At 39.4% G+C, this 27317-nt stretch overlaps 2 protein-coding genes across 2 annotated transcripts in view; both read right to left on the bottom strand.

Moving 5' to 3' along the window:
- Positions 1-1966: 1966 nt before the first annotated feature.
- On the bottom strand, positions 1967-27153 carry LOC134789914 (ras GTPase-activating-like protein IQGAP1). The gene is made up of 13 exons (XM_063760606.1): positions 26977-27153; positions 26634-26887; positions 23930-24007; positions 22811-22955; positions 20774-22686; positions 19756-20612; positions 19251-19476; positions 18442-18606; positions 15100-15279; positions 14229-14369; positions 13447-13600; positions 5794-6187; positions 1967-4092 (listed from the first exon to the last, which is right to left on the bottom strand). The coding sequence occupies exons 1-13, from the start codon at positions 27032-27034 to the stop codon at positions 3732-3734; spliced, it is 4926 nt and encodes a 1641-aa protein (XP_063616676.1). The 5' UTR covers positions 27035-27153; the 3' UTR covers positions 1967-3731.
- LOC134789925 (semaphorin-1A-like) overlaps positions 19630-27317 on the bottom strand; it is a 194357-nt gene continuing 186669 nt past the window's right edge. The window contains exon 13 of the transcript XR_010144133.1: positions 19630-19640. The gene's annotated coding sequence lies outside the window, so the exon portion shown is untranslated. The remainder of the gene's footprint in view (positions 19641-27317) is intronic.

The following is a 27317-nucleotide window of genomic DNA, read 5'->3' as shown; positions in this document are numbered from 1 at the left end:
ATACAAATGTAAGTTACATCATATATTTTTTAACTGATTCGATTCGTAAGATGATTGGATTCATAAAATCGTTATAAGCGTCCATTGCTAAGGTAGCACCCAGTGGGTTCTACCGGCTTGTCACCATTGTTTGGATATTGTACTATATTAGGTACATGCCAATTTTGCTAATTATATCCTATAATTTCAGGTCATCATGTGATTCCTATTTAGATACGGCTGTGGGATACGTAATGTACGAAGGAGATTGATTTTGTTAAGGCACTTGGGCCCTGAACAAAGTTGAGCATTTTGTATCGAAACGAACGTCATAATAATATTAATCGTCATAATACTTTACAACAGTAAATAATTCCTGGGAACAGAGTAAATAACAAACCATACACTTCTCTTCTGGTTCGTCAACAAGAAGCCATCATTGTCAGCTGCTCGTGCAGAACATGATGAACATACATATATGTATAGTTACTTTTTTTTGGGAAACATATATACTTACATATATTTCCTAAATTAATAAAAAAGTAGGTAAACAAAAACATGGTTTATTATTCACAACTATTAACTTAAGTCTTGTCCACCATGATATCAGCAGCTTGAACTGCAACATGTACCTGGAAATTAGAAATTATATCTTTTTAAAGCAGTTTCAGGCTGAATTTTGAGTATGACTATGTATTCTTGTATAGTGTTTCTTTCTAGTAGGCACCATCTCTGTTTAACGGTTTGCCTTTATATACTCTGGCTACATTACCACAGAAAACACATAGGTCCCCGCGACCCTACCTACAAAGTGAGCTTTTAAATAATTGTAGTAAAATAATATTCATTTTATACTTACATCGACGTGATCCTCACAGCAATACTGTGTGTAAGTAGGTAGGTATTCCAAGTTCAATTCACGGCACCATGTTTCACGTCGTAGGTCTTCGCGGATTCGAACAATTATTTTTGTGAATCATTCCCACACGTAGGAACAAGGTCTTTGATATATTAAGCAACGAAAACTACTGTTTAGGTATCAATTATAAATCAAATCATAACAAACCAGCGCAGCGGTTTAACTGAAAAATTTCATTATGACACTGATAACTTTGACAATTACGTGAGTGACGGATTGATTTACTATGGTCCGATAACTTTTATTATGCGATGACTTTACATTCAGCCAACGAGAAAGGTCAAACTAAGGTCATAAGGATATTTGTTGAAATATCTTCAATCCTCAATTATTATATCGCAGCAAATGTCGGAAACTGTTTGAAAACCTCATATCTCGAAATGGTTTTCGAAATAGAACATTAAAAAAAAAATGAACAATCCTATATAAATGCATGGTTAAAATCTCTCGGGATTCCTGGTATGTAACAATATGTTGGCGCCTCGTAGGTTTTTTTATTCAGAAAGGTTTTTTTTAATTATGTGATTATTTCTGTAATTGAGAAGCTATGTCACTGTTTCTAATTGGGTGACTCTGGACTATTTGAAATTCATAGTGAAATGGGATTTTACAGAATCTCTTTCAAATCGCGCACTTGGCAAAAAAAGTTTTTTTTTTAACGTAAATTATTTGTATATCTTTTACGGGACAATGATGACTCGGACCTTTGGGAGGCACGCGCGGAGCCCAAGCCAACATGTAGATGCCCTTATGACACTTATGAAATGTGGGTTACACCGAGCGGATGCTGTCCTTGCCCGTGTCATAGAAGGCGCGCAGAGGCAACACCCGCCAGGGTGTGGACTATTGAGAGTTCATGGAATCTAAAATGAAAGCGATGGAGTAAATTGTGAGCTATGGAATATTAAACGTAATTTTATAATTGTAAAATATTAAACATATTTTACAATTTTGATTGAATTTTGGGGTGACACCCACAATTTCCGCCCCGGGTGCCACCCATGCTAGCTACGCCACTGGTTAAGACCCCTTTCGGCTATTCCAATAAATGAACATAAAATACTAAGATAGTGTTAGCCTCGTTTATTAAAAAATATTAGGTACGTATTAAAATAGGTACAGTCAATGGGTTTAACAAAGTATGTTCGAAGAAAATATTCAAACCACGTGTTAGATTAACATTAGTTATGCGAAAAAATAACTACAATGCCCAGAAAGTCTTCCATTACATGTAGATATTTCTGTTAGTAATAAAAATGTAGAAAAGTGTCCAAAAAATTCACGTATTAATGAAATTAATAAACAATAAATTAAATAAATCACAATCATTTGGTTCAATAACAATACTGAAATCATTATTTGGTTAGTATAAAGTTATGATAAGGAGTACTGTATTTCCTGAAATTATCAATAAGTATTCTTAAATGTAACAGTATTTTAAAGCCATTAATATTACCTAATCAGTAGCGACGAAGTGCTTATTATATCATTAAGGGCTGTCTTATGTTTATGCTGTGCATATTAATGATAAGAATTAATTACTAGAACCCAGCAATATACAGGCTGCTGTCTCTTAATTATTTCATTACACGGCTACATCCGTCACGCCTAGGGCATGCTCCCGGGAATTCCCGGTTCTCAAATTCCCGGGAATTCCCGGGAATTTCATTGTGTCGAAAGAACCGGTACTGAAGACCCGGTACCGGTACTTCCCGGTTCTCATCAATATGCGTATTTATTCCCATTTTAATACTAGTACTTTAGCTCGGGACATTAAATCACATTTAATAATGTTGCTATGAAACGGGGGACCCAAATAACCCGACAAATTAACCTGGTAAAGTAGGTATTCCAATCGATATTACGTTTTGGCTCGAGTAAGTAGGATATTAGGTATATTCGAATATTCATCTTTCTTTCTAGGAAGTTGGTTTTATATGAAAAAAATCCGTGGTCGGGTCATAGTGCTGAGTGCATCGACTACGGGGCCTCCCGTGTAACTCGTAATGCCATGCCCATCAGCCGGAGGTAAACCAGCGATTCGCAGGGCTGGTGGCTCTAGCCTATAGCCAAGGTTTTGCGATGAAAGCGCGTGCAATAATATTGACTTGTAGTGATTAGGTATTGGGAATTTCCAAAGGGGCGTAGCGGAAGATTTACAAAAATGTGAGCGAGCATAGGCAAAGTCTCAAACTGTAGAGGGCCGTGTGCAGGTTGGTTTCGTAAAATAGGTTGGAACGCTAGATTTTTTGATAAAATAAGTCATTTATCAATACGCATGTAATAATTTATATGAAAATAAGTCATTCATAAAGATTGTACACTAACACAAACAATTTCTTAAGTATAATCTTAATATGCCTTGAGAACCGGGAAGAACCGGGAATCCCGGTTCCAGCCATGCCCAGAACCGGGAAATCAAATTCTTGGTACCGGAACCGGTACTGCATGCCCTAGTCACGCCGGAGCCCGTAAAAAACGTACCTATACCCGTACGTAAAGAAAACTCGGCGCTGTGTTTTGCGCCATTAAAAGAAAATAGGTTAGATATTACAAATTTGATAAATTTAACTGTGTAGCCGTAGGTTAAACAAAATCAAATGTGATCAATTTTAGAAGCACAGGCTGTAAATTTTCTCTGCGCTTATATGATCATTTAACCAATTATAAACAATAAAAACAAGCTTATAAATTCTAACACAGGTACAATATATGTAATAATAACTAACTAATGTGATAATTCATTAATGTGATGATTATAATTAAATGTGATTCAATTACGATGTCGTTACAAATAAATCCCATATTAAATATACGTAATTAATATTAAAATTTAAGACTTACCATAGAACTTGCTATTTAGTAAGAATATTAGAAGATTTACATTAATCTTAGCTTTTCCAAACATGTCCATGACTGCACAACCCTCATACTGTTTTTGAAGCAAATCTTGTATATCTACTTCAATAGAGTCCATTTCTACACCCATGAATTTTCCTTTTACCGTGAATACTCCATTGTGGTCGGTGGGTGTTATTTCGAATTGCACATTTTTGAACTGAGACGGCGGCAAACCGTCGATTTCCAGTAAAACGCCGCGCTCCAATAACTTAGCACCTGAATATTTGATTGTTAGCTTCGATTTTAACTTCTGGATGTCTTTCCCCGATCTTCTTAGAGATGCGTGTACACTCCTGAAAAAAAAATTGTATCAAATAATGACTTAGGGCGGTATTCCACCTGTCCAATTTCTTTGTCCGATGTGCATTGCGTCTCACTCTCTCATTGAGCAAAATGTGAGATGCATATACACATTGGACCAAGATATTAGACGGATGGAAATGGTGGAATACCACCCTTAGGCAAATATAACCTAATCTTAAAAAACATAATCAAATTATTATTTTTTTGAAACAAAATTACTAGTGTCCGTCCGAAGGTTCGGTTTCGGTTTCGGTTTCGGCCAGTTTCGGCCAAAAAATCATGTTTCGGCTGTAGTTTCGGTTTCGGCCAAAAAACGGCCGAACCTTTCGGCCGGGCCGAAACTTACGAAATGGTACTTCGGACAAAGACCAAAAGTTGGGGAATAAGTAGGACAACAATATTAATACATACCTACATATACTGATTCATGTATAGGTACAGAAATTAATTGGTTTATTATAAAACACAATTCCACTAATGAGAGCGCCACTGGACGGTCGACGCTGTCTTAAGAGGCTGTCAATACCTATAACGCGCACACTGTCTAATTGTATCGGAGTGAATGAGATAGCACTGTCGCACGTAGCCGTTGGCCGAGTATCAGCTCGGCCCGAGTCGAACGATGTCTTTTTCGCTCATATTCACTCACTTATTCAGTCATTTTTACGCTACGCTCAACTTGGGCCGCAAAGTTGATTTTCTCAATAGTTAATATTTTGCGAAGCTGAACAGCTGACTATTGATTAAAACGAAGAAAAAACCCTTAAAAGTGTCCCCAGTACAGTTTTTCACACGAGTGCTCGACCTTAGAGCCTCACTTTTTACCTCAATTTACCATTGGTTTGGGTTCCACATGTCCTCTACTTCAGCTTAGCCTCCGGTCTCGCTTTTTAATACAATGGATATTGGTTGAAGTCTGTGCTTAACTACTTATCCTGAAGCCTGAAGCACGGCTTTGACTTCGCATGAAAGTTCGCCTCACTGGGGCACTTCGGACTTTTAGGCCCAGGTGAAGATCGGTACCCGGCCTTGCGATATTGTTAACAAAAAATTTCGCGCTCGCTGCGCTCGCGTTTTTGGTTACTTTTTTGGTTGACCCTGTATCTACATGTTAGCTTGACTAGTGAATGAATAGAGTTAGACCAAGAAAATTCTGCAATGATTTTGATAGCATACGCAGTGCTACTAGTGCAAATGTTATTTATACGTCATAATTTCATAGAAGTTTTGACGTTTAAAGTAACACTTGCACTGCATGTGATATCAAAATCGTTGCAGAATTACCTTGGTCTAACTCTAGTAATTTTCTTAAAAAACTGCTTAAGTAACATAAATTTCAAGGACATTGGGTGTTGACAGCCCCATAATATGTGTGTAAAAGCGGTTTTATGACATTTTTTCAACGATTTTAACAAGTCTACAAAAGTTTCGGTTTCGGTTTCGGCCGAAACTAGAGCCAAAGCCGAACATTCGGTTTCGGTTTCGGTTTCGGCAAAAAAACATGTTTCGGTCGGACACTAAAAATTACTTAACGCATTATCGCCTACATTGCAGGAACAGAACAGAGGGCCTACCGCGATATTTCGTTATCTAACTCTGTCGCTTTTGCATATTCGAGCGATAGCGAGGCAGGTAACAAAATTTCGATATTCGATTTTCGCGGTAGACCCTCTGTTCTTGTTTAGACTTACCTTTTACCGGCGTGAAGATTAGCCAGACACGACCTTATATACTCGTCATAAGATTTGCATTTTTCCTCGTAATATTTAGTTTTTTCATGCAAGCTTTGTTTAGTGCGCGTAAGTGTCGCCAGGGCCCGTCTTTGCGCTTGTCTGTACTTGCCCTTATTGCACAGATCGAGGGCTATAGACGTCACTAAAGCTTGGTACCCATCTTCGCGAGTCACGTAGCCCTCGTCTTCGAGCATTTGTAGATTTTTGCGCAGTTTAGCGATGTGTTCGCGTAGAGTCATAGCGTCGTCGGGCCGCGCTTGGCCGGAATAAATGCGTCTTTTTACTTTTGCTGCATATTGTTCTTGTTGCTCTTGAGTTGTGCCGATGCATATGGCTTCTAGTAAATGTTCACCTTGAAAAAGAATTCATAAAAATATGTAATAACCGTGAGAATAACAGAGTGCCTTTATATGAAAGTAGACTGCAGAAACGAATAACATAAATTAAAATAGGTTACTACAATACAAATGATATTCTATGAAAAACAGTGTAACGTCGCACTCTCAGAGTACGCGTTAACTTAATCTTAATACGGAACCACGTTATTTACTTAAAGCGCTAAAGGTTTTAATCGCCGCGCGCTGCAGTACGCGGACGAGAGCGGATCCCTAACGCTAACGAGCTACTCCGATGATGCGCGAGCGCCGCCGGCGAGCGGCATTCGGTTTTCTCTGGCTTCACACCGCTCCTAGCCATCGAACGGGGAGCGCGTGTTACTTGCAATTAAAAATTCCGTTATTCGACACGTTGCATGTGGTGTCGCGTATACTTATTTTATTAATTTTAGTGTCGAGTGTTTTCCCGCTGGGGTGAGTTCACATTATATAGCTTATGTGCTTAATTGTATATTAGACCTGTGCTATTAAATAATGTTATAAGCTTTTAAAGTTGCCAGTTGAGCTAGTTAATTGCGCTTCCCTTCAATACATAACACTGGACCTTGACCGGCACAAACAGACGATATGGCCTGCACCCTAACGCTTATCTCTGGGAATTCCAGGATCATTTACACGACACCGAAGTACCAGCGTAAGGGCTGGAGTTGCCGTACTACAGACAGTCACGGAACTCGCTGGAGCCATGCCTAGCTGACGTGGTGCTACCTGGTCACTGCAACCTCTTACTTGGCGCCTCCGTTACCGGACTCTAGTCAGGCCAGTGTTATTCTCAGTGCGCTCATCTACCCAGTGCTGTGAGGAACGGACAATATAGTTATTTATTAAGTAACTTGAGGTTTCATTGACCCGCGACCCTACCCTAGCGTGACCTAGCGTTACAGTGGCGCCCAACGTGGTTGTTTTGTTCCAATGGCACTGGGTGGCATCAGGTCTATCTATCTAGCTCTCAACCTGGCTGACGCAACATTGTGAACGAGGAGGTTCTACGGCAGCAAACTGGTACGTTCTACCCGCTTTATTTTTATTCACGATTATGTATCTATTCAACTAATTTTAATCAATTATTTTACTGTGGACTGTTGCGTATAAATGCTAATTTAGGAATATATTGTTATAGTTAATTGGCAAAGCAGTGTATTGTGGAATTGTAATCGGACAGTTTACGAATATTTAATATAACTGAGTAATTGTGAGGGTAAACTTACGTAACAGTTTGCATTTGAAATATCTTTTGATTTTGCATGCTAATTATTCATTTCGCAGCGTAGTTCATAAAACCGAATCGTAATTTAATTCAATTTACGTGTAAATCTCATATAGCACAGTATAATATTATTGTTACTCCAATCATTCTTCTCTTCTATTAGTGTACAAGTAGTTGTGTATTAGGATTAGTTCTGCTTCTCTATTTAATAATCTGCTGCTAAGTTGTAAACAAAATGGAAACTCACCCCATCAAATATTTCATGCTAAATAAAAACGAATTAACTTATGAAGTGCTCATTAGGGGCGGTGAGCCAGCATCAAATGTGCTAGGATTGCGAAAACAAATAAATAAACTGGTCTTATTAGTTCCGAATGATGATGTTCTTGATTCTGGTATTGAGGCTAAGGAGGACTGTGATGGCGTGCGTATATCCTTGAATGAGCTTGCTTCAAAAATTACCTCGCTGGAGGATAAATATGATAATAATTTATTTCAACGTACATCTGCATTACATAACCACATTTTTCATCGTTTGAGACGAATAGATGACACTGACATTTCTCAAGCGTCGGTGATCAAAGCGATACAGAAGGAATTTAATACATTGTCAAAGAAAATTAACCAATTTAAAATTAGTCAACCTGCTCAAATTGCTACATCTGAGCACACCAACTGTGCTCAACAATCGTCTTCACTAGAAGGACCGTCTGTGGTCACAGTACAATGCGACCACACAAAATTTAGCGATTTCAAAATTAAATACGATGGTAGAAGTTGCGTTCATGCATTTGTTCAAAGAATAAACGAGTACAAAACTGCTAGGAATCTATCCTCTGAGAAATTGTTAATGTATGCTTCGGAAATATTTACGGGTAATGCCCTGCACTGGTACCGCGGTATGCGTGATTCCGTTACGAGTTGGGACGACTTAATTGTACAACTCGTCTCGGACTTTAGCCCGTTTGATTACGACTACAGACTTATGACGGAAATTCGTAGCAGAACGCAAGGGGAACAGGAGAATATCACTATTTATTTAGCGATTATGTCTGAATTATTCTCACGGTTGACAACGCCGATTACAGAACAAGAAAAATTACATACTTTGCTACACAACATAAGACCGTGCTATTCCCCGGTGTTGGCATCTTATATAAACGGTATCGATTCTATTGCAACACTTCGCAAGATTTGTCTTAACTTTGAGAAAATCCAATGCCTTTCATCTCAATTTCGCGAGCCACCTAAATCTACCAACACAACTTTGGCACCAGACCTGGCCTACAATAGGTTTGAGTCAAAAGCGCCATTTTTTAAAAATAATTATGGCTCTTCTGAGCGTAGAACTTTCCACAATACTTATGATCGCGAGCACAAATCTGGCAACAACTATACACCGGTGGCGGCTATTGAGTCAAGACCAGGTACTTCAACTGCTAAGGCTCAATTTTGTCCTCGCTGTCGCAGTGCCGGGCACTCGCTGAAGGAATGTAAAGAGGAGCGTTACCCGATATGTTTCAAATGTGGTTTAAAAGATTATACATTCCCTACCTGCCCTAAATGCCAATCTACTAAACCTTCAAAAAACTAAAGGCGGAAGGTTGTTGCAATAATATTGCCAAATTCGATAACAAAGACTGGCAAGATTGGTTAGAAACTATCAAAATTTATTTCTCGAGCTATTCTATTGCAACAATCTTCGATAAAAAGCCATCTGGAGATGTGCGTCCCTATGCGACTGTGAATGTGGGAGATCAATCCTTATGTGGATTATTGGATTCGGGTTCATGGGTTACGGTACTTGGAAATAACTCTCACTTAGACTTGGCCGCTTCTACTGGCTTGGCATTCTGTGATACCAACGATTCTAAGTCGTTTGTAACTGCCGGTAATCACAGGTTAGAAACTGTAGGTTACATTAATCTTCCAGTGACATTTCAAGGTCAATTTCACATTATTAAAGCGTATGCTATACCTACGGTCACTAGTCCTCTGATACTTGGGGCGGATTTTTGGATTAAGTTCGACCTTCTTCCAAAACACTGTAAATCGATTTCCTTGTCACCAGATGACCAGCAAATTTCGGCAATTGCGGAGGATTCTGTCATGTTACACTCATTAAATGAATTAAATGACTCTGAGCTAGCAACTGCAACCAATGTAATCAAACAGTTCGAATCTATATCAACTGAAGTAGCGGGGTTAGGCCGTACGCACTTGGTTGAGCATCGCATTGACACTGGGGACTCGCCGCCTATACGACAGCGATATTACAGGCTACCACCTGAAAAGATGCGTATAATCGGTGAGGAACTAGATGATATGATTAAACTTGGTGTCGTTGAACCATGTGAGAGCCCGTGGTCATCGCCAGTCTTGCTCACACCAAAGAAAGACGGGAAGTTGCGATTTTGTTTGGACAGTCGCAAACTCAACTCAGTTACACGTAAAGACGCTTACAAACTACCCTACATAGCAGAAATTTCAGACAATTTGAAAAACGCAAAGTATTTAAGTAGTATCGATTTATCTAAAGCCTTCTGGCAAATTCCCATAGCGAATGAAGATCGCGATAAAACTTCGTTCTATGTCGCGTCTCGTGGGACCTTCCGCTTTGTTACTATGCCTTTCGGGTTGACTAACGCGCCTGCAACTATGCAGAGACTTGTAGATCACCTATTTTATGGCCCAGAATTTGAGAATTCAGTGTTTGTATTTTTGGATGATATTATTCTAGTTTCATCTGACTTCCAAGGTCATATAAACCTTCTTCAAAAGGTTCATAATAAGCTTCGGTCGGCAAATTTAACTATTAACTTTGCGAAGTCTGTCTTTTTCCGTGACGAATTAAAGTACTTGGGCTACATTGTCAACTCTAAAGGACTTCATGTAGATCCAGGGAAGGTCGAGGCTATCCTCAACTTCCCTACTCCAACTAATAAAAAAGAAGTTCAAAGATTTTTGGGTACGGCCTCCTGGTACCGTAGATTCGTACCAAGTTTTAGTTCTATTGCAGGTCCGTTAAATCAATTAACTTCTGCGAGTAAGAAGGCTCCCCCCTTTGTTTGGTCAAAGGAAGCGGACGAAGCCTTTAATAAATTGAAGGAGTGCCTCATATCTGCCCCAATTCTGACCTGCCCTAACTACGATATGGCCTTTGAGGTCCACACAGATGCGAGTGACTACGGCGTCGGAGGCCTACTCACTCAAACGGTTGACGGTGTGGAACGACCTGTGGCATACATGAGCAAAGCGCTCTCTCCAGCTGAACGAAATTATAGCATTACAGAGAGAGAAGCCCTGGCTGTCTTGATTGCCATTGAGCATTGGCGTTGTTACCTAGACAATGGTAAAAAATTCATTGTTTACACGGACCACTCTGCTCTGAAATGGTTTTTGAATCTAAATAACCCTACTGGCCGCCTTGCACGTTGGGGTGTGCGACTTTCAGCTTTTAATTTTGAAATTAAGCATCGTCGGGGTTCTGAAAATCTAATTCCTGATGCCTTGTCGCGAGCTTGCCCTGTTTCTGCAATTGATGACAGTACCGACGCTGCTCAGTCGACTGATCAGTGGTACTTAAATATCTACAACGGCTGTCAAAATTCTCCTACTTCTTTTCCAAATTATATAGTAAGGGATCAGAAGCTTTTTAGATTAATGAAAAGCAACTGTCCCTTGCGTGAGGAGTTTGATTGGAAGGAAGTTGTACCGAGCGAACTACGACACTCTGTACTGGAAGAGAATCATTCTCAACCAATTGCTGGCCATTTCGGTATTTTCAAAACCTATAAGCGGCTTGCATTAAGATACTATTGGCCGGGTATGCATGGCGATACAGTGAAATTCGTAAACTCTTGCGACGCTTGTATTGCTCATAAACATCAAAACCATCCTCCGCTGGGAGAGATGGGTCGGCCGAAGGTATGCGCTAGGCCCTTCCAATCTATAAGCATAGACCTAGTAGGACCGCTACCGGTGTCCAAAAAACAAAATACATTTCTGTTCGTAGTTACTTGCTGCTTCAGTAAATATTGCCTTCTGTTCCCTATTCGACGCGCTACTGCTGCGATAATTACTAAAATTTTGGAGGAAAACGTGTTCCTTGTGCATGGCATTCCTGCAACTGTTATTCTCGATAATGGTAAGCAGTTCATAAGTGCAACATTGAAAAATATGCTTGATAAATATAAAGTACCTAACGTGCACTTCACTCCTAAATATTCCCCGCATGTAAATACAGTCGAAAGATATAATAAAACAATTATGACCGCAATTTCGACATTCGTTGATAAAGATCATCGTACTTGGGATGAACAGATACCACAGATCCAATTTGCTATCAACAACTCTTATAATGAAGTTACGCGTTATTCTTCTTCATTCCTTGTGCATGGTCGAGAGTTGGTTACGTGTGGTTCGCACTATATAGATGCAAAATGTGACAGTCTTATCTATCAGCCTCGGGATGCTTATGCTGAAAATCTAGGTGTCCTTTCCAGCATTTTTGATAAGGTACAAGCGGCGTTGATACAAGCTCATTCAAGGAACTGCCAATCGTATAACTTACGAAGGAAACCTGCAGAGTTTAATATAGGAGACTTAGTCTGGAAGAGAACATTTTATCAAAGTGACAAGGACAAAAGGTTCAGCAAAAAACTAGCACCTAAATTCGTGCCCTGCAGGATAATTGGTAAAAAATCGCCTTTAGTCTACGAACTGAGTGACGAGTCTGGTCAGTCGATCGGTTGCTGGCATATCAAAGATCTGAAGTTAACAAATTATGCAGATTAGGAAGACGGATTTCCGTTGCTAGTCGCAAATCCTTCCGTTTGCCGCGGAGTACTGTAACGTCGCACTCTCAGAGTACGCGTTAACTTAATCTTAATACGGAACCACGTTATTTACTTAAAGCGCTAAAGGTTTTAATCGCCGCGCGCTGCAGTACGCGGACGAGAGCGGATCCCTAACGCTAACGAGCTACTCCGATGATGCGCGAGCGCCGCCGGCGAGCGGCATTCGGTTTTCTCTGGCTTCACACCGCTCCTAGCCATCGAACGGGGAGCGCGTGTTACTTGCAATTAAAAATTCCGTTATTCGACACGTTGCATGTGGTGTCGCGTATACTTATTTTATTAATTTTAGTGTCGAGTGTTTTCCCGCTGGGGTGAGTTCACATTATATAGCTTATGTGCTTAATTGTATATTAGACATGTGCTATTAAATAATGTTATAAGCTTTTAAAGTTGCCAGTTGAGCTAGTTAATTGCGCTTCCCTTCAATACATAACACTGGACCTTGACCGGCACAAACAGACGATATGGCCTGCACCCTAACGCTTATCTCTGGGAATTCCAGGATCATTTACACGACACCGAAGTACCAGCGTAAGGGCTGGAGTTGCCGTACTACAGACAGTCACGGAACTCGCTGGAGCCATGCCTAGCTGACGTGGTGCTACCTGGTCACTGCAACCTCTTACTTGGCGCCTCCGTTACCGGACTCTAGTCAGGCCAGTGTTATTCTCAGTGCGCTCATCTACCCAGTGCTGTGAGGAACGGACAATATAGTTATTTATTAAGTAACTTGAGGTTTCATTGACCCGCGACCCTACCCTAGCGTGACCTAGCGTTACAACAGATACTCATCTTAGTTTTAGTATTTAAAATAAAAACTTAAAAGTTAAGCGAGTTGCTGCACTCCGTGCAGTCGTTTATAGGTAATGTAATAAAAGTAAAATTGACAATTATGGCGATATTTGTCATTTTCCTACAAGACGTATAATAGCTAAAATTTGTTTGTTGTTATGTACCTTTGGTATATTGTAGCATCAAAGTAGTATTCATAAAATAAAAAGCGAGAATCAAGATAACTTTGCAGAAAAGCCTATCAAATTCACCCGTTATAGAAAAACCTGTTACCGCAAAAAGTTATTTACCTATAAAATACCAGGATAAATGTCCTTAAGGTATCTTTTCGTTTAAAATACATACAAAGAGAACTAACCGTTCAGGAACGGTAAGACAGCGACGCACAATTCTTTGGTTTTAATAAACAGCTTGTTCAGATCAGTCATGTCGTCTGCTGGGGCTTGGAATTTATTCACGAGCGCTAAACACACTTCCAACCTCGCGTTTTCTTCCACGGAGTCACCAAATTGCTAAAAGAAAAAAATACATTGCTCTCAGTCTTAGAGAAAGGTACCTAAGTGTGGTAGGCATTCCTCTATTCAAATTTTTGTATTAGAGCTCCTTTAAGTTTCGCTCGAATAAACATTGGTTATATCTCCGAAACTGAGCGAAAAGGTCCATAGGGCATTTTGAGTAACTACAGTACAATAAATAACAGTCTACCCTGGACTATTATTTAATTTACTTGACTTGGTCAAAAAGTTATTGATAATAAAGAGATGTATCTAAAAGAAATGTTTTGCCCCTTAACAACTGAAATAGATGGCGCTCTACCACGTCATGTTTTGTGGTCAGATTTTCAAACGTCAACAGACTTGACACAATCTTTGCCTCAGGCTGAGTACAGTCAAGATATTAAATATCGACATGGACAAAGTGCCAAGAAGATGTATACACCTTATTGCCCATACATTAAGGTAGGGTGTGCACTGGCGTTCAAAAGTGCATGGACATGTTTCAACCGTAATATTAAGGCATTACGGTCGACATCTATCCATGCACTTTTGAACGCCACTTGTACATATTTCTGGTGCTTTTTCCGTGTCGATATTTAATACCTTGACTCTACAATTGAAAAAGTGAAATTCGATAATTTACCGAATCGACGTCCCTTGAAGCGAGTTGTGCGACAGACGGCACGTCGCCGAGGTCATCCAGCAGCTCGTTGAGGCGGTCGCGCGGGTCCGGGGCCAGCACGTCCTGGTACTCGATTAGCAGGGCGTGCGTGTCTACAATCTCCTGTAAAAGATAACACGCAATGGTTATTTTCATACCCTGCGGTAAACCCTAAAGGGTGCGGGAATGATTTTGTGTATTTATGAATTTGTATATTGTAAAGTTATCAAACTATGAATTAAAAATAGGTAGTAAGCTCCAAATGTGTTTACAAATGTTAAAATTGTTTCTGTGTTTACAGTTTATACCCATTTTTTTGCTACTGTAAAACCGCACCGCACCTAAACCGGAAAATAGTCTCTTTATACTATTTTACATGGTTTGATTATCTCTAGACTTCTTGTATTAGATTATAGTTAGATCGATACTATCTATAGTGAAACCACATTGGCTTTGCAATCTCGTGAACGAATGTACAGTATTGTTAAACTGGTTTGCTTAACCCTTAGAACGCCACGCCTAGTAAATAATTTCAGCGTATATACGTCCCACTTCTAGGCACTGGCCTCCTATTATGCGCGAGAGGGCTTGGGCTATAGTCCCCACGCTAGCCCAATGCGAATTGGGGACTTCACATACATCTTTCAATTTCTTCGCAGATCTATGCAGGTTTCCTCACGATGTTTTCCTTCACCGAAAAGCTAGTGGTAAATATAAAACGATATTTCGTACATACATTCCAAAAAGCTCATTGGTACGAGCCAGGATTTGAACCCGGGACCTCCGGATTAAAAGTCGGACGTAATATTAACTCGGCCACCACCACTTAAAAAAAAATAACAAAAAAACTAACCTGGACTGTAATATAAATATGTGGGTGATGTAGCAATGTGGCTTCAGTATACTCGTCTACCAAGAAGTATTCCTCGAGCGTGGGTCCGCGGCAGCAGCGGCGAAACACCTCTTTCATCCTCTCGTGGCAATGCACTATGAAAGGGTTCAGGCAACGGAGATGGCTGGATTCTTCGCCGAACTGGAAAAAGAGTAGATGTGTGAGCAAATATGATTAAGAAATTCAGAATAGTCTTTGGCTATGTCTAACCTCGAGAAACCGTAAAATGATGTCCATAATATATGCATAACGTAAGTAGCGTGAGCTCTCATAGTTATGGTAATATTTTTTTGATAACGAATGAAAACGGATCCCTTTGTTTGACATAATTATTGAAAGTCATAATGTAATAATGATTCAGATTATCATTATTCATAATTCTGAAACCGTTAACTTTTCAGGATTTTCGTAAAGTTATCCTATAGATAGGCTAGGTTAGGTTAGGTTTGTTTTATGGCAACCCTGAAAAGTTACGCATTTCTGAGGAAAACCAAATTATGACTAACGAAAATGCGGACAAACAATACATTATGATTTAAAACTTTATTGGAAACAATAGAGACCCGAATGAAAAGCGTGTGTCGTGATCTGGTATTTAGATAAAAGTCTTTGCACATGGCGAAGACTGACACTCTTCGCCACAGCGAAATGCTATACATGGAAGTATTCTGTCCGCTCAATTATGACCCAACGCAAACTACCCCGCGATAGGCGGTACTTACAAACTGCTCGATTGGCAATCTCAGTACCACCGAGATGACAGTCAGTGACAAATGGCTTAATTGATTTATAAAAACAACGTTTTTTTGTAATTAAAAATATATTCATGTGTTGTGAAGTGGTGCAGAAGTTATTTTAGTTCATACCAAGGACAGTGGAATCACTTTTCACTTGTAGTAAACAGATAAGTTCAGTAGAATTTGGAAAAAACATGACGATTTCTTTTCAATACTACCGTGCTAAGCTAAAACGTAACAACTGCATACGACTTTCATAACAACATACGACTTTTTAAATTGCGAGGATAGCGATAGGGATGGTGTTATGCTAAATGAAGTAGACTATTTTATTAACTTGTGTTTGGTTTAGGTATTTTCTATATAATTATAAATGTAGTAATAAATTCCTTCTTACAGATTTGTATTTTCCTTTTTTATTTCATGAGATGGAGCTATAAAAAAAACTACCTAGTTATTTCAAATTAATAATCAGATTTGGTATTGTCATTTTACATTACTTTCCATTCAGATTCCCACAAGATGCTATTCGCAGAGAACTATGGAAAAAAGCTGTCCAATTAGAGAGACATGAAATTGAGTGGATGCCTGGCAAAATATCTAGAATATGTTCTATTCATGAGATATAACCCGTGAGATAATCATACCCGGTCTCCTATATGTAGATACATTTTTCCTATCATGCTTTCACTGAATTAATTTAACAAATACACACATTATCTGAAAATGTTGATCATTTGAATCCACCCTCTACTGTCACATATATGTAGGTTCTCTCTCAAGCCATTTCCGTCAGTAGAAAAGAGCGGCAAACATATTAACTCACATTATAGACGGGTCTAACGCGAATTATATTCAATTACCTTGATTTACCGACGTAAATCAGTTTCGTTTCGTATAATGTGAGTTAATATGTGTTCAAAACGCGAAAGTTTAAAATATTATGAGAGCGGCAAATTTAGAAAATGTAACCGCGCGAACGGCTGTGGTCCTATACAAAATTTTCATGTTGCACCTTTTTCTACTGACAAACTTGCTTGACCGGCTATATACATATAAAATATTCTGAACTGAAAGTGGGGATTTATTGTGACTCCGCCTGTTCAAATATTTTTGACCCGATTCGTGTACCCATGTAAATTTTGCAGACTGTATAGCCAGTCCGATTTCTAAGATCAAGTTCGCCATACACTTACTATGGCGTACTTGATCTTAGAAAAACGGACAGACTATACCTGAACGTGACTTCGCACTGCCATGCAGATTGATAATAAAATATACAAAATACTTATTATAGCGGAATACATTTATACAACAATGATATATTTACTTATGTTGAGTTAGTCTGTCATGTCATAACAACATTTTAACTAGTTATCTTTTAATCTGCATTAAATTATTATACGTGAATTATTTGACTGGTTCTTCACTGTACGGCATAAACCTTCGAGCAACACCGGCTTCCGACACATCGGAAGGGAGGGGCCCAAGCGATATCTCACCGTACAAATCTTTCTGCCATTTTTCGCGGGGGGAAAGGTGCACACAGTCGCACTTCTCACACACTTACATACAAAATCCAATCTGTAATGACGACACAAATACATAGAAAATGACACACGTCAAAGACAAATCTTGCAAACCTCGATCTCTTTTTGTGTACGGACGAGTGACAAGTGTCACTACACGCACTTATCTTATCTTATTGTTTTCGGGGGCCCTTGCGGATACACTTCGACCCATAGGGATCTTTTGTGCAGTTACCCCCTCACTACACGCACACTAACACATTTTCGTTGAAGTATGTTATTGTATTCTGAGAGATGAGAAGTCGGATTTGTCGCTCGACCGATCCGCAATTTGTACTGAGCGAGCAAAATCGATAAATCCAACAATTACATGAGACTAAAATATAATAATTGTGTTTGAATGTAATTAAACGTATGATATGTAAAAAAAATATTACATGTGAAATGTAACACTTTCTTTTTGTAAATTTGATGTCCCCGACCCCTTTTTACAACAAAAAACCGAGCAAACAGGCATTTTTGTGCAGCAGTGTTCACGCGCGCGTCTAGACTCGGTCTAGTGAAAAATCCAAGTGCAACTAGTTTTATTACCCGCGCTAGATTAGATTGACGTGCTAATCTTGTACCTCGGCAGAGGGGAAATAGTGCGAATGCCGCCTCCCTTCCGTGTTGCTCGAAGGCATAAACCTATCCCTGTCCAAGTCATATTCCAATCAAATATGAACCGCGAACTCTCAGCGGCCAGTACGTACAGCAAGAAGGTTATTAGCGGATTAATGTCGCTGATTGGTAGTTATTGACATTATATGCATTTCATCTACACTTAGCTATGTACCATTAGTGTAATAAAGATGACTCTTATTTTGTTTACCAGCTTTGATTACAGGCTCTGTAAACGCGTCGTCTTATTTGAATGTAGGCGTAATTGTGTATGTGTGCTAATTTGGCCCGAGAATTTGAACGGTAATGTTCCTAAAGGCGGTATCCATGGTTATATATGATCGCAGCTTCGCCATATTAAATTTTAAAGCACAAACCCCTTTCTTTGCAGCTGAAAAGTGCAGTATTTTCGCCACTGATGCCAAGTTCTTCCGCTGATCCGTAGTGAGGCCAGCTCCGTTCGGCAAGTTGATAATGTGAAACGCGTCGGGCGCCACTATTGCAGCGTTGAGGAATTGGTAGTACACCAAATTTCCAATCACCTGAAAAATAATGCAGGAACAAAGAATGATTGTGCTAATTCTATACAAAAAGGGACAAAGGACAGTAAAACTAATATTGAAGGAGTACTCGACTATCCCTAATATGCCAAATGTGTGCTTTAGGGCCACCCACACTAGCGTCTTTTGAGCGTCGGCGTCTAGTCAGCGCTATGGAAAATGGCGTCGCGGCGCAGTTTCGCAAATGTTGCGTCGAGCACTAGCCCTAGAGTTGACTAGACACCAACGCTCAGGAGACGCTAGGTGCGCGCCTGTTAACCCCTGGAGCGCCCCAGAATTACCGTAGTATGGAACTCCTATACTAGTTACCAGCACACGTGTCTGTTTAGGGCGCTCCACGGGTTAACGCCGAAGAGAGTTCTATCACGTATACCGATGCCTCGTTTGCTCACCAGAGCGGCTTGCGGATCTGCGTCCAACGCAAAGACCGCCTTTACCGCCGTATTAGGTACCCGATCTTTGTACGCCACGCCTATCGTGTGCGCGTCATAGTGAACCTTGTCGAAATGCACCAAGGTTGATATTGAGCTGTAATCGTGCGCGCCTGTTGAAGTCTTTGACGGTCAATGGTTTAATAATACAATACAGAATGAGAAGTCCACATTATACAAATGCAGAATAAATACCTTCAGAATATCCTTCTCAGGTGTATGAGGAAATTTCGATGTCAAAGATCTATGTAATACTCGGGCCATGTACGTGATGCAGAAAGGCAGCAGTTCGGTGGAGTTGGTAATTTTGTCCAAGAACATTGTCACTATGGATTTCAGTTGGGTAAGGGCACTTTCAAGACGTGTTTTGACTTCGGGATATGTTAGGGCTTCTTCTTGAGTTACCGTGTAAGGCAGCTTCCTAGAAGATAATATAATTGTGAATAATTTATTGGAAAAAAAATCATTGGATATTGAAAGTCAAACTAATTACATCCCGAATAGTCCCGATGTAATTTGTAAAGTAACAAAAGAAAGAAGTGATTGAAACTTTGTTAGATTGGATCAAATAGGTACCCTTGATAGCTTACTTGCTAAAACGGAAACCCTGGACCCGTATGGCAACATACTGAACATACATCAATAAATAAGATTATGTTAGGAGTCAGTTCTGCTTAGTGCATTTGGAGATGCTACTTACGAGATTTCACCTGTCTTCATTTCAGTTTCATTCCTCCATGCCTTGTAAATCTCGACAGGTCCAGTTTCTATGTTTAAATCCCTATCCTTCAACATCTTTTCAACGAGGGGGCCAATAATAGTCTGCAGGCTATTTAATCCCGATAACTGTCTAGATAGGCCAACTGCCATCTTGAGCACCAGTGGAGTTGACGCTATTATGTCAAAGGGTTTCACTACTTTGCAGCTTATTTCTTCCTCCAAAGTAAATCTAAACAATTTAAGTAACAAATATTCGTCTCTTGGATAAGCCCCGAAATTATAAAGACTCAAAACGACATTCTGCACGAAGAAATTAGTCTTGTTTTGAGGTATACAGAACAGTAGTTTGGACAGATAGGTGGGGTTCGTTTGTAACTCATAAAACAAATGTTGGTAGCCATCTAAAAGTCTTTTACATTCTTTTGTAAGAGACTTCAAACCTTTGACAGCAGTGGAAACCGTCATTAAAGTACCTTTGCCCTGATTTTGTAAAACAAGTTTAGTCACGGAATTGTGTTTCACCAAATTGTTAAGTTTTAAGCCGTGCGCGGCGACTTCTTGTAGTGCAATTCTATTTTGGACCAGGAGCCCTATTTTCAAATCCATGTCGTCAATTTGCTTGGATAGCTCTTGATTTTTCCTTATAGACTGCACAACTTCAGCTTTTAAACTTTGGAGTTCAATTTCGCGGTCGTAGTCTTCAGTCGAAAAGTCTAGTAAGGGAATGAATCTCTTGACAACTTTTAGTTGCGGGTTGGGAGAGTGGAACAATGAAGCAAACGCCTGTCGAGCTCTGCGACCTCTCCAGAGAGCTTGAATTTTTATTATCTTGTGCTCCTGTAAGAAAACATTACGATAAAATAAATGTATAAATATCATACCTAAAATCTACAATTATATCAATCAAAATCTCTGACATGTCACGCCATTTAGCCGTAAGTGAAACTAGTATGGAAATACGTCTTCTTAGTTTAGCATGGAAGAGGTAGGTTACCTACCTGGATTTTATACCAAGCCATAGGATTTTGCTTTCTCTCTTTCCGCAATTTAGCCTCTATAGTCTTCAGTTTAATCATTGCCATATACTTTCTTTGAATCAATATACTTCTCCACCATGCTTGTATTTTGATAACAGAAACTTCATTATCATTGAAGAACTTGAACCTTTGATGTAAATTCTTTCTGTACAAGTATCCTCTACAATATGCCTGAAGTTTTACGATTGCTTTCTCTATGATGACTTGCTTGTACTTATTGATGTGATGTTTATTTGTTTTGTCGACAAGGCTATTCACATCCTTTCTGCTGAAGTAGCGCGCATAAGGAACAAAGTCTTTTGGGGTGGTCCAGCTGTATGTGTAAGACTCTATGTCTATGTAAACAGTATTCCCTGCATCTGTGTGGCACACTATCCATGGGCAGATATAGTGACCCCGTTTTTTCAATGCTTTAGTAAATGTCTGAAAATATACATTCTTACATGCACTGTCTACCATCAAATTAGAGAAAATAGTCGATAACAGAGCCTCCCAGAATTCATCAACGTTATTTTTCAAAACTGCTGAGTTTAACTGAACTAAAGTATCAGTCAAGTCTTTAACTTTTGAAGACTCTTCATTCACCTCATTTATAGTGTCAACAATGTCATCAAGCCAAAGATTTTGTGAATCTTTATGTAGGTACTTTTTCTTCAGCATTCTTAAATAGAGATGTTTCTCCTCTTTATGTAAAGGGGCTGGTATCTTCAAATAAGCACTTTTTAGAAGAGGCATTAGTGCCTCCACATTGTCATCAGATACTGCTTTATTAATTCTTTCAATTACTGCCACTAATTCCTCATTGTCATCATCCTCCAAATTAACCATTTCAATAGTGTCCCTAATGTCTTCTAACGTAAGCAAGGGACAAGCACACTGTTCCCTCACTTTGACCTGCAACGCGGTCATGAGCGCAGAGAGGTAGCGGCGGCGGCAGTGCGGCCTCAGGCCCTCGAGGTGCACCTGTTTCAAAGTCAATGTCTTCCAGAGAGCCGATTCATCCCCCCTCTCCACAGCCTGAGACACCGCTGCAATTGCCGTTAAATACGACACGGATGCGGCTATCTCACTCTCATTCAAGTTTTTCTCGAGTTCAAACTTCTCTAACTTCATTTCTTCAAACATAAGAGGGATTGCATACTTATCTACCTTAATATTTAGTTCTAGATTAGGATTTGTCAATGCTTTATACAAGTCTTCACAATTACCATCATCCAAAGCACTATTAACTTTCGCGATAGCAGTTTTATGATCTCCATGCTCAATGGATTTTCTATTACCTTCATTAATTACATTCTGGAATATCTTGTGCCAATTAGTGATGCTTTCAACCTCGACATCTTTATTACTTTCAATTATTTCTTTGACAACATCACAATAGAAATCCAAGTTGTCTGGGTTATAGTCCTTTACTTTCACCCAAGATTCATTGAAGATTTTATGCAAGCTATTGATGTCATTATCATTTGAAGTGGAGCATAGTTTCTTCCATAGAAATTTGTAATTCGTGGCAGTTATGTGCCCTTGTATTTCTACAATGGTAAGCAGTTCGTCATACTCGTCAGGGATGTAGCTGTCATTAAGGGAGTGGTTATGGGCGGCCTGTAATTTTTCATGCTTAGCAGCCTTCAATACCTTTTTATATTCGTCCATGAGACGATTTTGGACATATTTTAACTTGAGTTGTGGATTCAATAAGGCAGAAGTAATTGGTTTATGACTGTCCAAAAGTTTATTTAGTTCGATTACAGCTTTATGCATGCCTTGGTCATCATCCACATTGTTTTTTGATAAGATACCACTAATTTTTTGAAACATAGGCATTGGGTGCGCGCATCTTTGTAGGTCTTTGGAGACTGTATCAAGTTCTTCATCTAAAAAAAAAAAAAATTAAATGAACAATGGAGTGAAAAAATAAGATATGCAACAGCATTGTAGATGTATTAGTATTACTTAAACGCATAAGTATTGGTATAAAAATGTAGAGATTTATTTTACCTGTAAACACAGCTTTTCCATAGACATCTTGAATGAGAGGTGCTTTCCCAAGTTTGAACAAATGGGTACTTAGAGCATGTATACAGTATATTAACCTTGGGATATTCTTTTTGTCATAGATGTCTGTTGTTTCAGGTTGGAATGTCTGGTGAAAAAAATAATGACCGTTTATTTCGAACTTTAAAGTTAACTTTTTTTAACCCCTTACTGCATATAATAAAAAATATTTGTTGAAATTTGAACTTTAATAGCTGTCAATAGAGTTAAATATTTATCCGCCATATATGGCTTCGTATGCGGTAAGGGGTAAATGCTTTTAATCAAACCAAAGAGTTAATGATTGTAGAAGACATATAAAGTCTAAGAAATTATCGTGTTTCAGGTGTGACAACTGATGTAGATGGCGCTGTAGATGTTTTGTGGTAACTAAATTGACAACCGTCAACTTTCGACAGCCAAAATGACTGCATCTTGTACAGAGCTATATAGCGCCATCTATATTAGCAGCAAATTCCAAGAGTCTATCTTAGACTAAACGCATTTTAGAATATCAATGAATCGTTGATTCAAACAAATAATTTCCTTTTTATTGTGGACTGGTTTTTTCTTAAAATGGTCATTTTTTACTCAACATCAATAAGTCTCATGTGCCAAAAAATAATGAGATTGGAGAAAATTGTATTGTAGCCAAAGTAACATGCCAAATCTCAGTTCTATCAGTCACTGGGAGGGAAGTGGCTTAACATGCTGGATTTGATTGATTACAGAAAACTGGTAGAATGGCACCCAATTGGTAAGTTGTATGGCTTCCAAACCAGAGGCGATCAGTTTGAACCCTGTTCTTATATTGACAAAATCTCTAGAATAATTTGTATGGCAAATTGGTACAAATTATATTTTGTTGACTATACCAGAGTGTTTCTTATACAATTATTGACTCAGCAGTTGCTCGTCATTGGTAGAAAATAATGTGTATAAATCAGCCAAATCCCAATAAGGTTCCTCCCAGGGCTCCCAGGGTTAGAGGTCACAGAACAGTCACTACAACATTTTTTAAATTCTATATTGAATTAACTGTAAAACAGTGGTTATCAATAAGGGTTATCTATCAGTACTTACAACAGGAAGTTCAGTTTTCCTTAAAACTTGCAGGAACATGTTAATATTGTCTGTATGTTTAAACTGCAAACCCATGACCTGCAATGCAAAATTTGGTTTTACTATAGAATTCTCATGTGCTTAACCTCGTAAGGCCCAATGTGCATTACAATGGACACTCTTTTTTTTTCAATCTAATTTGAACCTTTAAAAAACTACAAAAGGTAACATTTCTTTTGATTCATTGTTTTCTAAAACAAACGAATGTCACCCTAATCTACTATACAACAAGGTTCAAATTAAAAAGAAAAACTTTGTATGGTGGGCCCACAATGATAATCTCTTGGCAGCTAAACTACTGAGAGTTCAGTAGTTTAAGTGCCAAAAGATAACTAAGATTTCCCTAAGATTTTGATGAAATTTACTTTACACATGAAGACTTTTTTCATTATCCCTGGTGTTTCTGTTATCCCCCTCCCTCTTAGGGGAAAGAAAAGGACTGACATGGGTTATTCACAAATAGGAGCAGCTGGCACAGCTAGCTTTATACACATTTTTATACCATACAGCAAAGCTTGGCTTGCCCGATGGTAAGGGTCACCATAGCCTGTGTAGCCTGCCACTCCAAGGGCGTTAAATGTGCATGCCAACCCATTAATACCTGTAGATTTTGAAGAACATTTATATCTAACAATTGGCCACTAACTAACAAAAGTGGTATGTCACCGTGTTCAATATTGTTTTTGAAAATTATACACTCGGCGTCACGGAAATCGCACACCCACCGATTTTTGTTTTAAGCGAATATAGCTCTTATCATATGTATTATACCCTCACAATATATACATCATTTAAAAGCACAATTAATAAGCATTAAAACATGAGTAAAGCATTTTTGGGAAAAATAATAATAATCACGAAATTACGGCGTTCTGAAAGAACACCTACAATACGCGTTGTAAGGGTCGCTAGTTGCGTTACCTTGGATAGGTTTAAAAGGGGGGGTAAAAGTGGAATATGGGTCATTCGGTATCCAGAGTTCACAGAGGTCACACCGGAACAGCTGGAGAAAGAAAACACCCCAAGAAAATGGATACCACGGAAGCAGAAGCAGCTCAAGCAGTAGCCCTGGTGGAATCAGGAATGACGCAGTCTGCGGTTGCTCGGCAACTCAACATAAGCCGTTTCCGAGTTCTCCGAGCAGTTCATCGATTCCAGAGGACTAGAAGCTTCACCAGGAAGCCTGGATCCGGAGGACAACGCTGCACTTCCGAAAGAGACGACCGCTTTATTGTGTCGACGTCTTTGCGGAACCGTTTCTCCAACGCTGTCCAGCTGCAGCAACAGCTGCAAGCAGTTCGGAGAACGGTGGTGAGTGTCTCTACAGTAAGAAGAAGGTTGCGGGAGAAGAAGATCATGCCCCATAGAGCGGCTACGGGTCCCAAATTGACGGCAGAGCATCGGCGAGTCAGACGTGAGTTTGCTCGCGAACACAAGGATTGGACGGTCGACCAATGGAAGGCTGTTCTCTTCTCCGATGAGACCAGGGTGTGCCTGTTCTGCAACGATAGGCGCAGAAAAGTGTACAGGAGGCAAGGGGAACGTTATTCACAGGCCTGTCTTGAAGAAACCGTCGGATACGGAGGAGGATCCTGCATGTTCTCGGGTGGCATTTCCCTCGCCGGCAAAACCGAGCTCGTTTGTGTTTCCCGCACTGGTGGTGGTCGAGGCCAGGGATCCATGACTGCTCATCGGTACATCACAGAGATCCTGGAGGACCATGTGGTTCCATACGCCGAATTTGTCGGTCCTGGATTCACATTCATGCAGGATAACGCCCGCTCCCACACAGCGTTGATTGTTCGGGACTACCTTGATCAGGTTGGGATCACCGTCATGCAGTGGCCAGCAAGGAGTCCGGACCTGAATCCCATAGAGCACCTTTGGGATCAGCTAAAGCGGAAGGTGCGGTCATGTAATCCTGCACCTGCGACCCTGGAACAGCTTCGAGATGCCGTCATTGAAGAGTGGGATGCTATTCCTCAAGAATACGTCGTGTCTCTCGTGAGGTCCATGAAGGCTCGCATGGAGGCAGTCATTAAGGCCAGAGGAGGCAACACTAGGTTTTAAGTTTAGTTTTAGGCATTTGTATTCCGATATTTGTTGATTTTATTGTGTTTTAATTTGTTGATTTTTTTGCATGAATATACGATTTTTATTTCTTATTAAAAAAGGTGCCTTTTTTTTTACTCTTTAGTAACTATTGCATTGTTTTTAAATGAAGGGTTAAATTCTCTTTAAAATGATCCCACACACTCATACTTTACCTTCAACAACATAAGGTTTATAACGGCTTGAAACAAAAATCCGTGGGTGTGCGATTTCCGTGACGCCGAGTGTATGTGACATGGAATTAAAAGAGGCTAAGAATTTCACAATTAATATATGTGACATGGAATTAAAAGAGGCTAAGAATTTCACAATTAAATGGAACTGAAATAAATTGAAGGATTGGTTGGCAATAATTGAAGTCAGTTTTTCAATGTCTAATAATTTTTGTTTCACAGATACTCTACTAATGTTATTTGTTTAAACTACATTCTGCAGAGCTGCAAGTACATAATGTAAAATATATACTGCTGTGCAGAAACGGAATCCATTCATAAAACGGGTAAGTATGCACTTTTGCAGCTCGCTGTATACATATGAAAATGATATTTCTCACCTTATAACGCCTTTGATCAATGTCATAAATTTTCTTCAAGGCGAGTGATTCAGGTGCAATAAAATTGCCCAGTTTTGCTAAATATACACCGTTGCGCAGATTTTCTTCAAATTCAGTAGTCGGCGGTAGTTTCTCTTTTAAACATGCTTCCATCCACGTCTTGGCTTCCTCCAACCGGCAAAGGTACTCGTACGCCACAGTCCTTTGCCTTATCACATCCATTTCTTGACCAGTTTTTCGCATATCTGTGTCACCTGTTGTGTTAAATACTCATGCATTTAAGTTATCTAATTAGACTTTGGAGAGTAATCATAAGTTAACAACAAATCAGCAAAACACTTACAGTCGTCGATCTTTCCAATGCGAATGTCCTCCATGTTTTCACGTAGTACGGAAATCATTGTATTGTTTTAAGCTTCTTGTATCTTAAATTAAGTCTGATCAACCATTACAGAGAAATATGTAATGTATTTTTGTCTCCGACGATTTGTTTTAGACAACACTCAACAGTAACGTATTCGCAAATTCAACGTTTTTTTTTTTTTTTAATTATTATTATGGCTTTTACTCCTCGCTAAATTTAGCAAGGTGGATTCTGCCAATGTCGAGGTGTAGACTTTTGACTTATGAGACGAGAATGTTCGGTTTAATTTTGATTTTTGTGGAAGGATAGACTGGGAACCT

This window comes from Cydia splendana, chromosome 4, assembly GCF_910591565.1.
Source record: "Cydia splendana chromosome 4, ilCydSple1.2, whole genome shotgun sequence".
NCBI classification, from domain to species: domain Eukaryota; kingdom Metazoa; phylum Arthropoda; class Insecta; order Lepidoptera; family Tortricidae; genus Cydia; species Cydia splendana.
Note: the sequence above shows the minus strand (reverse complement) of the source record. Positions and strands in the feature narration are given on the sequence as shown.

Excerpts from the sequence above, each read along its gene's own strand:
- LOC134789914 (XM_063760606.1), bottom strand. The coding sequence starts at position 27,034 with ATGATTTCCGTACTACGTGAAAACATGGAGGACATTCGCATTGGAAAG. Across the intron at positions 22,956-23,929 it reads GGAAAACTGAACTTCCTGTT|ACATTCCAACCTGAAACAAC; the intron begins GTAAGTACTGAT and ends TTTTTTCACCAG. Across the intron at positions 15,280-18,441 it reads TTTCAGCTGCAAAGAAAGGG|TTCGGCGAAGAATCCAGCCA; the intron begins GTTTGTGCTTTA and ends CTCTTTTTCCAG.